Source organism: Mugil cephalus, chromosome 2 (assembly GCF_022458985.1).
Source record: "Mugil cephalus isolate CIBA_MC_2020 chromosome 2, CIBA_Mcephalus_1.1, whole genome shotgun sequence".
Lineage (NCBI taxonomy): Eukaryota > Metazoa > Chordata > Actinopteri > Mugiliformes > Mugilidae > Mugil > Mugil cephalus.
The window spans coordinates 1551744-1570755 of NC_061771.1; the positions used below are offsets into that span (position 1 = coordinate 1551744).

The 19012-nt window shown below is 41.2% G+C and overlaps 1 protein-coding gene and 1 long non-coding RNA gene across 3 annotated transcripts in view; both read right to left on the reverse strand.

Annotated features, from left to right (window-relative positions):
* Positions 1 to 807: 807 nt before the first annotated feature.
* LOC125004416 lies at positions 808 to 5387 on the reverse strand. Its single transcript, XR_007112331.1, has 3 exons — positions 5114 to 5387; positions 3512 to 3634; positions 808 to 2445 (listed from the first exon to the last, which is right to left on the reverse strand). It is a non-coding gene; the product is annotated as an uncharacterized LOC125004416 (long non-coding RNA).
* A 5302-nt stretch (positions 5388 to 10689) lies between these two features.
* Positions 10690 to 19012, reverse strand: part of LOC125004773 (phospholipid phosphatase-related protein type 5-like) — a 46540-nt gene continuing 38217 nt past the window's right edge. The window contains exons 4-8 of one of the 2 annotated variants that reach the window (XM_047579665.1): positions 15568 to 15688; positions 15096 to 15346; positions 14184 to 14360; positions 12887 to 13017; positions 10690 to 12625 (exon numbers count right to left, since the gene is read on the reverse strand). In XM_047579665.1, coding sequence (XP_047435621.1) covers positions 12517 to 12625; positions 12887 to 13017; positions 14184 to 14360; positions 15096 to 15346; positions 15568 to 15688 — 789 coding nt within the window. In that variant the 3' untranslated portion in view covers positions 10690 to 12516. Of the gene's footprint in view, positions 12626 to 12870; positions 13018 to 14183; positions 14361 to 15095; positions 15347 to 15567; positions 15689 to 19012 lie in introns of both variants that reach the window. The other variant, XM_047579666.1, reaches the window with a different exon arrangement.

The window sequence follows — 19012 nt, forward strand, 5'->3', positions numbered from 1 at the left end:
CTATGCGTTTGAATTACTCCTACAGAGCTGCTGTAGTTATTTATGTAAGAAATAGTGCAGATTTCTTGGGAAAGGAACAAAGAAAATGCTTTGAGTGAAAAGTACAGTGCAGTGGCTAGATGGAGAACCCTAAAAACACATTTTTATAACTACATAACTTATATTAAAATGTGGCACCTATTTCAAAGTAAAGGGTCTTTTTGTGCAGCACCTGATCTACTGTCCTGCGGAATCTCAAAGCATGACACATTTTTAGGAGATGAGCATCCATTCATCCCTACAGAGGAGAGGATGCCGCAGACCACAAATGAAAGCAGACACAGTGTAGCAAGGTTGTGCACCAGGCAGGGTTGAGTGATAATAGATGAGATGTGGAGTGCCTGCCTGGGCTCTCCACCCAGGAAGAGTGTGTCCGTGCATGCGCGCGGTGCTCCATGTATTGTGTTTGATGATGGACCTCAGCTGGAGAGGTATTGACGACGCCTTATGAAACATGCTGGAGGATGATTACAATGGAGAATGATTATCACTTAGTCTCTCCTCTGTCGCTGCACATCACCTCCCACTCCCTCCCCCTCTCTTCTATTTCTCGCTTCTTCTTTCTCCTCTCCCATTCAGCACGCGAGGTCAAGTGTCACTCCGTCTCCGTTGTCAAGGCTGCCAATCACCCACACAGTGAGTGCAAGGCAACAGTTGCCAAGGAAACTGAGCGATTTGGTTGCTAGGCACCTGGAGATGTGCTCACAATAGACATTTTGTTTCTTAGAAGCACACATGCACACACAAATACACACAAAAGCACACAAATGGCTTTGCCCAATCAACAAGTTTATACAACATCAGAGTAAAATTTGTATAAATTATAATGACTTACAGATTTGCTTGCACGGTGGTAAGAAATGGTGGAATTGTACATGATAAGAGTGTAATTTATCATGGGCACAACAAGATGATGATGTATTGCTGAATTTGCAAAGAAATGCTGATTTTATAATTTATAACACTTACTAATAATGCTAATGTACAAAAATGTAATTCAGAATGTTTTATTTCAACACTGCCCGATTAATCAGCACGGTTTAATGTCCTAGAATTCTTCAAACCCACACCTCAGCTTGATCAATAAAAGACATAAACATTTATCATTCTGACTAAAAATAGTTGGTCATAAAATCACTCAATCCTTTATTTCCCCACTGGCATGGACCCTGTGAACTTACCAACTGCAATCTATGTGTGTTTATATGTACGTGATCTATCTGTGGTCCTGTTTTTCACAACATTCATCAATTCTCTGTTTCCCTACAGGCGTGTAGATTATGTCAACCCTCATGCAGTTTAATGTATGTGTATGTAGGCCTGACTCTCCATCATGACAAGCCAGTCAGCTGAGCTGAATGCTGAAATGTCATCCATGGGTGCAAGCCTTGACGTGTCCTCATGGGTTACTGTCTCCTGTTGCTGCTACAGGCATCAAACTCTCACACATTTATAGCATGGACAGAGGAGTCAGAAATAGCAATGCAAGTGTAGTAGGCAGCGCAGTGGGATGATGGCTATGGACGGTTGGAATGTACCACCATCCAAATGGAATCGCAGACATTTACATCCAAGAACACAGTGCCCTGACTGAAACTTTAGACTTTAGAGATTTCTGTTCAGCATGAGGAAAAGGTTGAGTGTGAAGGGCTGTGAAAGACACCGATCAACTGTTAAAATGATAGGATCTCTCATGTGCACCACTAAATGACAAGGGTATGTAATCAAGAAGGTTTGGAATTAAAGCCTGAGCCTGAAGACTTTTGTGTTAAGCTCCCTGAACTAATGCCTGGGGGTTTAGCTCAGTGGCATGGTGCAAGACGTTAGCACCGGCACCTCTGCAGGAGAGGCTGAATCTGGCCCACGACACAAACTCATTTCCTCCACAGGTGTAAAGACATGGTTGATAAACCTACGATGATAAAACCTTCTCAGTGGGTGGATTTGATTTGACTAGCCCTGATTACATTCTATTTAAAATTCTTTCTGACTGAACAAAATAAGCCTTTGCCATAAAAAGTCACCACTGGGAGAAATTAAAACCCACCAAAATATCTGTTTCACCTGAGTTTGGCCGTACACATGTCTGCCAAGTCTCTGACATTGGGCCGTATTAAACAGTGTTCTGTTTTTTTGTCCAGTGTTGATGATAAAGCTTCCACTCGACTACGCGTATTCTCAAGCAATAACATCCACATCTGTATTATCAACCCAAGAATACCCGTGGTCGAGACCGGAGCAAAGATGCCCACCTCCTCCCTTCCATTGCTTTCTCTCTCTCTCTTCCCTCTCGACTCTGGAGCTCATTCTCCTTTCCTGGATGCATCCCTTTGGCTCCTCACTCTGAATACGATTGCAGTGTAGAAGGACGAGGTCTATGTTGAAGCAAATCTTAATGTACAGCGCCTGTGATAAAAGAAACAAAAGAGATTGTATTTATCCTTATCCTGTCCTTATACAACAATGCAGTGGCACTGCTGAGGTTATTACACAATTGACAAGCTTGCAGTCACATCTTGAACACATTGTTAAACTAATCACTAATCACTCCATTGTACAGTAGCCATCTTCACCTGAGCTGCACCAAGTAAACATATCACACTGCCGGCAGCTAGTCTCTCCACTACCCCTGGTATCAAGCAACCGTTTAGCCAAGCACTGGGGGAGAGGGCAGGCTCACCAATTATCAAATAGGTGTCAGAATGTGTTACACTGCACCGAGGGGAGAGAGAGATTACCAAACAGATGTTCAGCCCTCACCTCCATCCCCTTCTCCTCACTCGGTTCACCATCTTTCCTTACTTCCATTTCCCACTCCTTTCTGCCATGTATCGCTTTCTTCTGTTCTTTGTCTCCTCTTTCCTCAACTATTGTGAGAAGACTCCCAAGATGTCTAGTCCCCACTTCACTCTCTTTCCTCCCATGGAGAATATAAGCCTGACTCTTTCTTATCCGCACTTGCCAATTAGAGACACAGTAGCTGTCAGTCAGCAGCTGAGGAGGAAAGAACGAGGGAGAAGGATTGGAAAAGGGGGAGAAGGGGGAGACAGGTGTTGGGCCAACAGCACACACAGCTTCCTCTTGAAAAGTGGGGCTAGTTTACAAACATGGCTTGACTGTCTCCCTCTTGCTCTCGCTTCTTAACCTCTCCTCTCCAATCATTGTGATTCCCCTGCTGCCGTTCCCTGCTCTTGAGCTGACTTTACCCTTTTATTCCTTTTCCTGCCCTAAGATTGCTGTGTTGATATATTCAGATACATATATGGACCATACGTCATTGTCTGTAGACCTTCACCTATCAAAATTCAGCAAAAGGAACCCTGACACTCCTGGAGAGTCCCCATTTGCTGCTGATAATCCTCTCTGCTCTCTCATGCATTAGTCTGCTTCCTAACCTGTTGTCATTGTAAAGGAAGTGCCAAAGCTAGCTGGAGCCATCATGTCAAGAAGACCTTGACATCTTCCTCATTACCTATATTCCCTTAGTCTTCTCTCCTCATCTCTTCCCCTCTTCGCCTCTTCCTCCGTCCCAACTGTCCATGTCTGGGCTGCTGATGACAACTCAAGTGGACGTGTCTTCTGTTCTCACCAAGAGCTGTGAAGAGATGTACGTAGGTGTCAGAGATCTGGTGTAAAAATACACCCTGCTGCTGCCCTCTTCACTGCACAGAACCAGTCTGCATCTGCTCTGTGTCACTGGAATGTCTCCATCCAATTTGAAGACATGCTACAATGTAGTTTGAGCCATGTATGTGGGGAGTGAAGCTATGATAGTGTGACACTTACATTAGGGGCGTGCCTGCAGTGGTGCTTTTGAATGTATGGACCTTTTGTGTCACTTAAGTATCTCATCCTGGAACTGAAAATATATACCTGCATCTCCAATAACTGCTGTGTAGACTGGGGAAGAACTTTGTTTCAAGGCAAAAGACATCTGGTTTGCATTTATAAGAAAATCCATTTCCTGAATTGACTTGATTGGAAGTGAATTGGCTCCAGCTGGAGGGCCTAATGAAAGAAAATCGGTCTGTGTTTCATATTTATGCCTGATGCAACAGACTTATCAATCCTTTAATGTATCTGGTATTTCAGTCGGGATGCAGAATCGCAAGTAGTTGAGCTAGGGGCAAAGACAAGACGGGCTTGAGATGGAGACACAGACTGAGCGGATGCTAGGCTTCTGCTTGCACATTACTGCTTAATTGCTTGAAACTAAAGGCGCTGTTATGAGGATGTTTATGCTTCTGCCCGCAGCAACAAATCTTTCCAGTCATTTTTGCTCCACTGTGGAGTCTAATGGTCACTGCACACACAGATAAATAAATGACCCAGTGATGGCTATTGCATCAAATTCAGTCTAGAGTGCAGAATAAGAAACTACATTCTCTGCCTTTGGCCAAACTTCCAGTGACAAACTTAATAGAGACACTTGGGCTGCCTTAATTTTGCAGGGCCTTAGTGCATATAGGCTCCAATTGGCCTACTAGCCCAGATAAGCAGACAAACCACACACCACTGTAAAATTGCAGATAGCCAGCACCTGTCTTTTACGTGACAAGCTTGGATATTAAGCTTTCTTTGTTTGTAAATACATCCGCTTCCCCTGACAAGGAGAACACAGTTCAGAGTGGCGAGCGTGGATTGAATCTTTAACCCTTTGCAGGGAGTGTTAAAGATTTTTCCAAACCATCTCTTCTTTTATCCAACAGGCTACAAAAAGGCGGGGGACACGCGGCTGTGCTGTTGCGGCTGAATATTAAGCTGCGTGCAGGTGCAGCTCTCATCAAGTAATTTGATAGGCACTTGGGAGTGATGCTGCTGGGACCAACCTGTTTAGTTATCAAACCATAAAGCGTGCCAACGAGAAATTGATCGGGCGTTAATCCCGTGTCATGCCGCGCTGCGAACGTCTACTAAAACCTAAATCTACAAGTCTTGTGTTCTTCACTTCGGGGGATGATCATCAGAAATCTTTAATTATCAGTCAGTCTAAAGTGATGTGGAGCAACGCCGCGCTATGAACTGTGTCCAAATCGATTTTCGGGTTAAATAACAGCGTAAAAATATAACTTACCGCCATGTCCATCTTTATGTAAGCTGCTAAAAAGAAGCCGCTCCATATGCCATTCATTGTATCCATGCTGAAGTGTGAGAATAGGCTATGATGTGCAGGGAAACGCCCCCCCTCCCCTGCTATTCCTTTCTCCACTGTGCGCTTCTCCTGCTGCTTGTGGGGAATCACATAACCACTCCTTGTTTTTTCCATTCTCTCCGAGGGAGGGATCGAGCGATGGAGTCTATGCAGCAGCAGCACCAGTAGCAGCATCCCATGCCTTGCAACTCTGCAACCTCTCACCCCTCATCTCCTCTTCTTCTGATCATCTCCTCCTTTCACTCAGTCCATCATGAGGGAGCACCGCTAGGCCATAGTAAATTGAAAAAAAGAGTTCGGGGTCAGCACAATAAACGCACGTGTAAGAGTGACTAATTTGTTTGTTTCACGGATCTCACTCATCCACCCCACACCCACTCACCCACCAGTGGAGCAGTGTATTAAAGCTTCTTGGAGCTCCTTGACATTAAATATTCACTTAAAATGTGTTTGTCACAAATAGTGTTTTATAGTGCTCCTGTCTCCCACTATTGGACTATAAAATTGAGACCTGTAAAATGTCAAAACACTACAGTCATGCATCCATAAATAAAAAAAAAAAAAAAAAAAAAAAAAAAAAAAAAAAAAAACAGGATATTTATTTATGTGGACCATAAATGTTGTTTAATATTGTTTTAACTAAAGGGTTATGCAGAACTCACAGCCTGTGCTACTTTGTTCTTAGGTGAAGTTTAAGTATAAAAGTACAGTGCAATGCATAGGAATAACCAGTGAAAATAGTCTTTCTATTGCAGTGTGATATTCTGAAAAAGTTGTCCATATTATTATTATTATTATTATTATTATTATTATTATTATTATTATTATTTGTAGTAGTAGTAGTGTCTACCAAAACAGGGCTTCATCTATGTAATGTTATACGCAGACAGCCTGAGTAGCTGAAGCTGTTGTCATTAGTCCTAAAGCCATTGTAGACTGCATGGGACTGGGTTTTTCCTGCAGGGTCTCAACAGTGACTGTGGTGTGCATATGTGTGTGCCTGCTGTTTTGACTGCTATTGGAAGCACAGTGTTTAGTAGATGATCTCCATTGGCGGTTATGCTGGATGGCATTGTCAGTAAGACCTTTTATAGTTCTCTCATTTTCTGGTGGACCCTTACAACTTGTAACATATATGTGAGCCATTTGTAAAAAAAAATATTTTGCTATACTGTAACTTTCCTTCCTTTATTCTCTCTCTTTATTGTATTTATGATTTATTTAGTCTTCCTCTGCCTCACACTTTCTCTCTGTCTGTCTTACTCTTTTTTTCTCTGCCTGGCATGCACGCACGCGCGCGCACACACACACACACACACACACACACACACACACACACAGTGTTAATGGCTTCATAATTGTCGGCAGCAGACCACAGAGAATAATCAGGAGACTGCAGCAAGGCAAAGACCACTATTTGTAATTTACTATGACAGATAGAACATTTTTATTACCCAGGGGCCTCTGGTTTGTTTTGGGATGTGATAAACCAGACTCATCCACACACACATTTTTTTTTATCTCTCTTATTTCACATACTCACTTCTGTCTTTCTGTCTTTCTTTTTCACACATACACCTCGCATGCAATATGGTTCAGCCCCAGACAGTGTGTGACCTGAGGGTCAGGAGCATTACTGCAAACAGACAGACACTGAGTCAGGGAGCAAAGTTCAGCTCATCACAAGAATCACAGGTGCTCACACACACGCACACACACACACACACACACACACACACACGCACACACACACACACACACACACACACACACACACACTTCAAATTTCAAATAAAATGTAATTGATCAGTTTGGTTTGAGGTGAGGCTGACTAGAGTTTTTTGCCATTCTAAATAAGCCCTTACTATGAAAATGCTATAATTGCCTTTCACTCCTAAATAAATGTCTCACTCACGATGGATAGTTACAGTAAGAGGTTCCAAACCAGCCTGTCTTCTTCCCTGCCAAAGGCTGGCGCCTACATTACCCACAGTTTAAAGCTACCACTGTCCTCCCAGCACCTACTGATGTAGTTTAAAGTAGAGATGAGAAGTAGACTATAGAGTAGCATTAAGAGCACTTAATAACAAGCTCCAAATTCAGTTATGTCATTATCACACACTGTATGTAGTAGTCTTCATGCAAGACATTTAAGCAGATTTTACTCTGTTTCCATAAGTCATATTCCTATATTATATCACTTCACTTCCACTGATTTAGGTTTGGCAACAGTGAAAGAAATTCATGTTAACACTGTTCCAATCGCCCAACGGGCTCCTCAGTCATCTTTGATTTAGTAAACCCGGCCTGTTCACTGTAGTGACTTGACTTGGCTGTCTTGTTGTGTTTTTTTCTTCCATGTGCATTGTTGAGAGAGAATTGCTAATGTCTTAAAACACTGATTTAACAGTCACAGGCCATTAGAATAACACACATAAATTATTAAATTGAGCGGTTTTTCACTCTGAGGCAGAACTTAAAGATGTAAGTGATTCATCCTCTAATTGGAGTGGAAGTGTGCTCACTAGTTTAGGATTGGGAATGGGGAGGCTGGCAATCAGCGTGGAGAAAAAGTGTGTGTGTGCGTCAGTGTTAACAAGAGAGACAAATAGAACACACAAATAGGAACAGAAAAAGAGAGAGAGAAGCAGGTGCATCACTAATGGCTTTTTAAAAAGGTTACAGCGTAGAGCGCTTCTTTTCTAATGGGGCTCTGGCTGTGCTTGAGAAGCAATTTCCGGAAAAGATAATGTTGTCGAGAGAGTGCAGAGAGTTCTCTGTTTGTGTGTGTGGTTGTGTGTGAGTGTGTCATTAACAAGACTGACAAACACAAACTCAAAGGAACACAAAGAGGGGGTGGCAAGACATTGTGGCAATTGCGAGAGAGAGAAAAAGAAATTGCCTTCGTCTATATTTCAAAGCAATTGTGCCATTATATTACATTTATTAGCTTGATGACTAATACCTGCTGTGGGCAAGCAGAGGTCTCTAACAAAAACATCTGACATTTTTCTTTCTGGTGGTAACACATTTTACTCTCCTAATAGACATTTAATTTCAGTTTTCTTGTCTTTTATTTATTGTGGTAAACAGTGCCACCATGTGCCCAAAGCTGCCTTCTACAACAATTTGTACAGAGTTGGTGCCTCATCTCTGCAGGTCTCCACAGTGGAAAAATGATTTAAAAGAAAATTAAGTGCTCTGTAATTGTCAGACTGCATTGTGAATCTAGAAATTAATGAGCTTTACAACAGTAAAATTTTAATTCAATACCTCAAGGAATACCTCAGACAATAAATAAATAAATAGATTAGGTTATTCTTAGCGTGTTAATGGCTGTTTTTTTTTTTTTTTTTTTTTTTTTTTTTTTGTTATATGTTGTTTTTCTGTTCCTTAAACCAATCAAATGGTTTTTGGTAGTTTTTGTCTTTTTGCGCTTTTTTTTTTTTTTTTTAATCTTGTTTTTTCTGGACTTTTTGTTCTTTGGCTGGGTCGTTGGCCGTTGTGTTCCTGTTATTGGCTGCTAGCGCTGTCCCCTGAGCTGCCCGGAGTGAGGCCCGAGACTACCGCTAAACTTCAGAAGAAGTGCTTTGATGCCAGGCTGGAGTTGGCGTGGAGGAACGGAGAAGGAGGTTCGGGACGGTGGTGCCATCTGTACTCTTGGGGAACGTGAGGTCTTCGGCGGCAGGATGGTGCTGTGTGCGCTTGATAGGACCCAGAGGGAGTGAGTCCTGTGAGGCGCTTTGGAGACCTGGTTCATGGGACCACACTGCGTCTGTGTCTGGCTTCGGGACTCTACAGGCGGACACACTCCCTTTGAATTTTACATCACTCCCTCAGCCGACAAGGAAACCCCACTGACGAGAAACACACGATCCACACCACCACATCACATTGGACACAGTGGCGGTTCTAGACAAGCGGCAACCTCCGGGGCTGAGCGATGAAGCCCATGCGGAATTGCAAAAAACTCGGGGTATCCGAGTATTCGCGTGTGGGTGGAGTAAAGCTCTTTTTTTGAGGTTCAGAATCCAACGGGTGACGTCACGATGGGTTTGTCCATAGTATATACAGTCAATGGTTCTAGACCAAAATTACCAGGGGGTCGTGGTGGCGCCAGTGTTTTTTCAGTTGGGCACATATAAGGACAAAACAAGGCAATATTTAAGCGTGCAAAAGGTTTAGTTTAGTTTATTTAAAACCAAAACAAAATACGTTAAGCATTAATACATTAAGACAAACATTGTTTGTCTCAATAAACATAAAATAAAAATTTGCTCAAAAACCTTGAAACCATGTTTGTCTTTTTTGTAAAATAAGATTTATCTTTTTTGCATAATACTTTTATTTATACAATGACACTTTTTAAATCTAAGCATTTAGCTATATGCAGTTCTTTTTCACAGCATGATAATTAAATGTACAATCACACGATCTTTATCTAAATCACACTCATCATCTCACTCTTTCTTTATGTACAGTAAGGAGGAAAAATAAAAAATGAAAAATAAAAATAAATTCACATACAGTGGTCTCAAAATGACCCTATAGCATTTTCAACACAATAAGCTGAAACACTACAACAAGATTCTGCGATTGTAACTCCTTGAGGAACGGATTCAGTGCTGAGCTGGATTCAATGCTGAGCACCCCAAGATTGCTTAGACGCTCCATACTAATCGTGGATCGGAGGTAGGTCTTCATCTTCACCTACCTTCTCCTCTTTGCAGTAGTCCATGCAGGGCTGCTGGCTGTTCGTTTCACATCCAAAGTTCCAAATTCGCGCTGTCGCTCTTTCAGAAGCGGGTAACACTGTGTGTGTAGCACTTCAAAGAGTCCGTGTAGATCGCTCCGTCGCTTTCGTTCCGATCTTCACGCCAGCGCATGTCATCGTAAGGATTTTTATTATTATTATTACACTGTTTATTTGTTATTTTACTTTAATTTACCTGTATGTGCAACAAAGCTATGTTGACAGAGTAATTTCCTTCGTGGATCATTAAAGTCTGACCAAGTCTAAATCAATCCAAAGTTGCAGTAGTAGTGTTGGGTGGCGCAAGTTCTCTGCTACTTCCAATGAATGCAAATTATAAAATCCATCAAGTGAATGCTGTGAAACCTGTAGGGTCCTGTAATGTAGCCTACTGTGTAATAGTATATATTGTACTGTAAAGGAAAATATTATAATATTATATATGCCTCCAGTGAATGAGTTCGTTTAACACCCCAGTTGAGTTTTTCAGCAATTCGGGATTCCGTGCACAGATAAATTTGTTCTGCACAAGATCACATGTTGTAAAATGAATGATAGCCGAATTCCATTCTGTTGCTTCAGCTTCAGGGTGCTGGCTCGTTGTCATAGCTTTCACACGCAGTGTTTATGGCTACTGTATGTTAGGGATTTGATATGAGAGGGATGAAACCATCTGGACTGGAATAACACACAACTTATTATTAAAGACTGGAATTAAAAAAAAAAAAAAAAACAATGCACCAAATGTCATTCACTCAGCAATGTGTGATAATTGCAATTTATTTTGGTAAATAAATACAAAACAAAGACATTTTAACATAAAAATAATATTATTTGCACAGTTAAGGTGTTCTTTATCTCCTCAGTTGTTTACAAAAAATACTGAAAAGTAATCTCAGGGCTATAACGAGCACCTTCTGCTATAACAGGCATTATTAGGACGCCTTGGCAGGGGTCCTTTGAGGGCCTGTAGTTACACACAAGCGCAAGTATGTAATTATAGCAGCAACTTTTGACAGTTTAACTTAAGAAATATGATTGCCAAATTAGCAGTTATGCTGCCATACGATGTGCTCATTATAAACATACACAGTCCTAGTAAACACACACACGCGCGCCTAATAAAACCATAACAACGTCTCCTTTAAATAACCCATTTCATACATCAGTATAACCCATCTGCAGTGTCCTTTTGAACTGAGCAGAACCAAGCAAGTTGTTTGCCAAACACACTGACGGTATGCTGTTAGATTTCACACACTTCTCCACTGCGCTACATTCCCACTTCAGATCAGGATACTACTCATGTTCTTAGAGGACAACTTCAGGTAATTTTTCATTGTTCACACCGTTTAACCATACATGGTATATCATGTGTAAAGAAACCTATGCACTGTACAAAACTATACAAAATACAGAGAAGTCTCATCTGTGTTACACCTCGGTCTGTGCCTTTAATAGAGTCAGTATGATGAAACAATGCTGGACAAAAGCTGGGGAAAATGGTGAACAACTGGAGAGGACAGATATAAAGCATTGGCTTTGGACACATCAGCTGATAAAAATGTAAGAAACCACATATTTGTGTCCTGAACTATTTAGATAAATGTACTTTGAAGAAAAAAAATGACAATGTACGGAAGTGGCTAAGGAACTAGAAGAGAAGGAGTTTTCTGCAAACTTACACTAAGACTTCCACATGGAAATAAACAGAAAGTGAAATTATAACACCTTCCATATATTTCACAGCATAGACAACGAACCTACAGACATTTGTAACACACACCTGAATAGTCAGCAGTAAAGATATTTGGAAAGTTGGGGAAAATCCAATTCAGTTTACTTCAGGGATCAATCAATCAAATTTGCCCCCCAAACAAGGAGCTGTAGTGTGTATAAATATCTCTTCTACTACTTCCCACATTAGAAATCAAGACAAAACAAACAAAAAGGTACAACACAGCTTACTGAACACTAAACTCGTTCAACTGTGCCATAATTTACAAAAGTGCTTTCCTCTTTGACAGCATTTCTTTTTAGTGTTGAGCCTGTAATAGCTACTCAACAGTACCTGCATTCTGGTGACATAAATGTCTCTGTTGTTATTCCTGTCCTTTGCTTATTTCCATGAAATTGTCCTGAGTGTCGCAAAATGGTGTAAAGGACAATCCACTTGTGACTGGGATTTTCTCTGATCCCAAAATTCCCAGCTCTGCTGATTTATTTTTATTTGATTTGGAATATCAAGTCATAGCCAGCAACAGTCTTTAGAGTCACTGTTGAGTCTTTGTGGAAATCAGGACTAGGAAATGTGGCACAGTATTGCTTTAACACCTCTGGCTTTGGTGAGTCTTTGATTGAGTGTGTTACACCCAAAAAAAGGAAGGCCATCTTGAAGGACAAACAGGACAGCAGATCACAAGTTTCTTGTGCTGAGTTAGCAATGTTCATGTGTTGCTGGTTTGTCTCCTGTGATTAGTGAACCTTCAGACCTGGGTGGATTTGACTCGTCTGAGAGGCTTTCTTCCTTCTGGGTGGGCCGGGCAGGGCGTGGGACATTCAGAGGGCAGGTCTAGACTGCGCTGGTGAGGCAGCGCCGTGAAGGGAGGAGCACATCTGGAGGGGCGGGGGGCGGAATTGGCTGATGGTCATGTGATCTCAGAATATGGTAGCCCTGGAGCCTGGCAGGAGGGTAAATGAAAGAGAGAAGGGTCAGAGTATAAAACATTCGGGAAGGTAAAGCGGGTACCCATGAAACATAACAGAAGGAAGTTAACACACTGGACAAACAGTGTCAGAGTGGACAAAAAAAAAGAACGACAAATTCATTTAAGTACAAGTACATATACCTTGTCATGATCTCTAAATAAAAAAAAATACATACACATTTACTGCATCAATTGAAGTGCTATCCCCCTACCCTTACCTGGAGGCCACTTAACTTTTCGAGTGGACTCTCCACGCGGGGCAGGGAGAGCAGAGGCAGCCCAATGGGGGGTTCTGGACGTTGAGGAGGTGGAGGCATGGGCACTGCTATTTGTGTTGGCTGAAAATTGTTGATCACACATGACACCTGATGGAGAGCAGACAAAAACAGAGTAAAAGAATAGATAGATAGATAGATAGATAGATAGATAGATAGATAGATAGATAGATAGATAGATAGATAGATAGATAGATAGATAGATAGATAGATAGATAGATAGATAGATAGATAGATCATTTTCTGGTGGGAGAAAAGCTCACAGTGTGTGCGGAAGCAGACAGTGAAGGGGGGAGAGACAGAGATAAAAGACAGAGGGATAAAAAATTAATTATGGGAAGAGGCATGACAATAGATCTTGAGTCTCAAAGAAACACCACAGGGAGTCTTATGATCTTTGAGGTTAACACTGATCCTAGAAACTCCTGTAAAACTGATTTAGGGCCAGTGGTACATGACATGACACTATCTGAACGTTCCATAATACACAACATAACACTCAGCTCAGACCAAACTTTCATACATTAATGTGTCTTTGACCTTGATACAACTCCTTCACAACAGCATCATTGTCCTTCATATTTAATTTGCATATATATATGTGTGTGTGTGTGTGTGTGTGTGTGTGTGTGTGTGTGTGTGTGTGTGTGTGTTGGGAGGGAGGGAGGGGCGGGGGATGGAATTGGCTGATGCTCATGTGATGTCAGAATATGTTAGCCCTGGAGCCTTGCAGGGTAAAGGAAAGAGAGAGGGTTGATCATTAAAATAATACTTATTACACTATAAAAGTGTACTTTTGCTTAAAATAATAATTGAAAATAACTTCATGGCTTGGTGTGTGGTCCCTGGTGTATGATTGCGAGTGAGTGATGTTGGTGGTGGTCCGAGAGGTCGTAGGTGCACATTGGCAGCCACGTTTCCGTCAGCCTGCCCAAGGGCAGCTGTGACTACTAAGTAAAGCGACTTTGAGTGTCTATGATAAAGCGCTATATAAAACCAGTGCATTATTATTATTATTTGCAGTCATATTTATAATATGTCTGGTTTCATATGTTAGTGGCTGCCACAGGATTAAACTTCACCTTAGAGAACAGGTAGCACATCTCACTAAATAGCACAAATCAGCGAATAAACACTGGACAGCTGAACTGACACTATCAGCAGAGCTGAAGCTGTATAAAGCCCAGGGGAGCTGGATCGTCCATCACTTCTTCTGCCCTCATCTCCCGTTTTCTTCCTCTGTTCCTTATCCTCACCAGGAAGCCAGCGATGGCCCCTCCCGTAACAAATCCAGCCAGGATGTCATTCCAGTGGTTCCTGTGTTCAGTCACCCTCACCACCCCGACAAGCACAGCCAGAGACAGCATCACCAGGCATAAGGTGGGCTTCATCAGTCGGGTCCCTTTGGTCCTGAACACCAGGGTGATGTACATCTGGAAGACCAAAATAAATGTTATGTGTACAAGGACAGCTGAGCCAGGTGATGAATCCCTAGATCCAGTCTGCCAGTTGAGATAATGCAAACTGTGCCACCGGCTTAATTTGACCTACCTGATTAGGCCACAAGAGGCTGCACTCTGCAGTGATTTTGGAGCAGAGATTGATTTAACCAAAAAAACAAACAAACAAAACATAATAACATCATGGCTTAATGTTTCAGAAATGCAAAATGACAGGAACAAGGCACTGTAATAAAAAAAACAAACAAAAAAAAAAACAGAACAAGCCAATTCAACAGTATTTGTATTGTAACTAAATTTATTATTGCTTCACACTTGGAAATTAAGAGGCGTTAATAGTTATATGTTCAATAAACAAAAGAAAATGATTGGCTATGGTCAGTGTGCGAATACTACATTTTAAGAAGAATAGGAACCAAATAGTTGACATGAGTGATAATTAAGCAATTTTGTTTGTGTATGGACTGGCTATAAATGGGAGATTAACATTATATTATTGCTAATTACTGATTATCAAATACCGATTATTAACTTGATGGTGTGTTACACATTGTAGATTGTTTTTTGTTTTTTGTAATGTAATAACACTGGTTAGATACAATTTTGTACTGGAGGGTGATGGGAAGCATGATAAACATAAATGTACAGTTCTGTTAATTAATCTAAAGTGTCTCATTTTACCCGTGCCCCAAACCTAAATTTCCCTACCACTGTGTAGATGGCTGAATAAAAGCTGAGTGCTGCATCTTTGGAGGGGAAGGATTTGCGGGCAGAAACCACCAGGTATGGGTTTCCAGTGCAGGCGCGGTGCTCTATTATGTACTGCAGTGGAGACTGGCAGCCAAGAGCTGTGTAGTTTGGCTTGCAGGCAGACAGGAAATGAGGCGTCTGGTTTCCTGTCACCACTTGTCCTGCATTGGCAAAGATGGTGGTGGTGAAGAGGCCAAAGGAGTAGACACCTAAGGGAAAATGAGAGCGAGTGTGTATCTACATAAACAACAAGCAATAAAAGTGATCAACAGGAGACCTCGACTATTCCCCAGACAAGCTTTCTTTTTTTGTAGCACTGACTGTATGACGCAGTAGCTGTGTATTTATTAATGAGCCTCAACTGAAAAGTACAAAGGCTAATCTTTTAGTAAACACTTAAGAACCTCATGTTTTTAGGACAATGACTAACCCAGAAATCGCACAATCCTACGGAGGAGAGGGTTGAAATAACAGCAGTCTGCGGTCACTATGGTTTTCTCCTGAGCTCCTTCAGTCTTCACAAAAAAACTGGTCACTTCTCCGATCAGAATCTGGAATGTAGAGAGAAAGACAGAAAAGAGCCACAAACAGTCTTGTCAGACAGCAAGCTAAAACTGTATGCTTTAGGGTTGATCAGCTTCACTGAATATTCTGTGTATTAAATATGGTGCACAGCAAAATTATTCATGAGTGTTCCTCCTCTCAGCTTTGCAGTGATTAAAAATGTCCGCATCATTTGGCTGATTTTATGCTGCTTTAGTAAATCCCAATATTAACACCACTCATTTCCTGTCATCAGTGGGAGTTTGTTGACCTCAATGTCTCACAGACCTTCTATCTCTGTTTCACATTTCACATTTCACTGTAGCTTGGTGAATCTATGACTCTACTTTGATAAATGATGGCATTAATTCATAACCTCAAAAATGAACATTAGTTTTGCAAGGCAACATCAATCAAACACACATTATTTTTTCACGAAGTGTTTGAAATTAATTAGCTAATGTTTTAGCTCTCTTGGATCACACTCTCTAAAACCTCCATCATCTTTTGACCATCATAGCCTCACATTTGTGAGTGCTTGCTTAAAGAGCACACATCCCCAAGCTTCAGGCAGTTGTTTGAAAAAAAATTTGAAGAGATTCAGGTCAAATCAGCAGGATCTTGATTTCATTTGACGTGGGGAAAAAATGACTAAACACCATACTACACTTTCTTGGACACCATTACATTATACATACTGAACTCGTCTGATCCAGGGACCTCAGCTGACGGACGCATGGGTAGATGTAGGTTACGTTCTCATACAATATGCATGGTTCAGCGCCAGGAGTGTGGGATGATTTTAATGCACCAGTGCTCACAGAGTGACAGATGAAGGCGGAGGTTTACACTGGCACTGATGTAATGGCCTGAGAAACCCAGACGGACAGTTCAGTAAAAGTCTCAGGGTGTCTGTGTGTCAGCACACATTATGTCTTTGGAGTATGACGTGACCTTATTGTACAAGAAGATGAAACATTCAGGTTGTGTGTATGATGGAGAAAGGTTTTGAGTTCCTTAAGTCCAAGCTACCAGATGTGATGTTGTTTGAGTTTGAGTTTTTGCACAACAAAGCATTACTGCTGATCACTTGTGCTCACTTAATTTACATCTTTAGATCCCCAGTGGGCAAAGCTCATCAAAAATCAAAATGCAAGTCAAGTAATCTTGTGCCTCTTGCATATATTCATAAAAAAAAAAGTTTTTATTTTCATTTCATTCACAGCACTGCTGATTGAAAAGCCTGCTGCCCAGTCACAAACAGCAGCTTTGTATTGATTGTATACACATTTCTAGATTGAGGTTTTCTGTGGGGACTTTCAAAGAAAGTTGAAAAAGAATTGTGCTACAAGTAATACTTGTGCTTGACATCTATGCCAAACAAAGGAGCGGTGAAAAGTACAGACATTTTGGAAGCTGCAGCCTGGGACAAACATGAAAGGAGACACCAATCGCACAAACCCTGATTGAAATTTGAAGAGGACACCGGTCGATGGACAAGGCTGTGCAATGTTTTCAACAAGGCAGACTGCAAAAACTTCACAGAGAGAAACAAAGTACTTTTAGATACTTGTTAAAAAGTTTTCATTTTGGTTGTGAAAAAAATATGACTCCATTAGGGATGGTCAGCATGGTAGTGGCCGTAAGCAAAAAAAGAAGATGAAAAGAAATAAAATAATAAGGGCTAATGAAAAACCTTTTAACCTGTCAACATGTCCTTGAGCAGGTTTTCAGTTATTACTGTAGAGTTTTGAGGTGAGATTGCATGAGTAACAGAACAATTACCTGTCGTAGTTCAGCAAACATTCCATAGAAAATTAAAGATACAATGATCAGGCATAAAGTTATGATCACCTGATACTGTGTAGATCTCCATTGCACCTTCAATACAGTTGTAATTCATCAGAGAATGGACATGGGTCTCCTGAGGGTGTCCTGTGATGATACTTGATCAGTCTGGGATCTAGTGAATTTGGAGGCTAGGTCAACACTTTGTGCTTTTTGAGTTCTTCCTGAAGCGTTTTTGTGCGTGTGTCTGTGTTAGGCTGCATTCTGCCTGGGATGGCTGCTGCCATCAACGAGTGTCATTTCTATGGGGTAGAGGTGCCTGGTCTGGTCTAGATGGGCAGTACATATCTAAGTAACATCCAAACCAATGCTAGGTCCAAAAGTTTCCCAGCCTAACACTGAATTATTACTGGTGATGGTGAATGCTATTTACTTCTCCTGTCAGAAATTTTAAAGTTGTGGCTGAACTCAAACATGTCATGTAAAATAAGATGCAACGCTTTTTATCATGGACCTGCTTCAACAATATTCTTCCACAAATTTGACTATGCCTCTTGTTCTGTAGGGAGGCTTGTGTAGTGGCTCAACCATAAAACATTATCCTTGAAGCTTTTTGGGGATTGGTATCTTTCTGCAGGCACTTTGGCAGAGCTGGTGGATGCCAAAGATGAGTCTGCTGGATTATGTGTAGCTCATTTTTACCTTTAAGCTGCTTCAGAATGCCACTGGCATCCTCTGGCATCAAAGTTACAACTGAAAAGTTAAATTAATAATCTAATTATAATAATAATATAATATAGAATTATGTAATTACTGAATTTTATTATTTTATCATGACCATTAAAAACAGGTAGTGACACCGACTTTTATGGATCTGTCTTATCTTTTTATCTACACCTCACAAGGCACTAATTGGACATGTTCCAATGTTAATTCATTCTGCCCTGCAATGTTTCCTTCCGAGAGTGAAGTGACACTTATCGGTCTATAGGTTCAGTATATATAGAGATGTATACAATATATATGGCCAATGCTGTGTGGCCATATGTGTGCTATGTTGAAGGCTGGTATAAATAGTCCAGGAAGTATTTCTAAATTTCACTGCACTGCCTATCACCTGTAGGAGGAACCTTATGTGAAGTTACTCATAGGATTTCTGAAGGGCAGTTTTGAAGCGTAGTGTGGGCAGTGTGGCAGAGCCTGACCCCTGAGAGTGAGTTATACACTATTTCACACACAGGAGTTATGAATGAGGGCATTAGATAAAGACCATTAACCATTTTCAGACCACTCTGCAAACATGTTAATTTCTACTGTAACGCTGGGCCAGCCTCAAGTGGCCATTCCAGACACTGCAGTTTTTGGCACTTTTCAACACCAGAGGCTACTGTTTTCTTAGACTTATAAAGCCTCCAGAGTAAGATGGAGAAACGCCAGAGGGAGAACATGAACACTCCACACAGAAAGGCTAACCCTTTGTGGGCCTTGAACCATATTTGGCCATTTCCACACACATTTTAAACTGCGTTCCTGTGCATCTCATT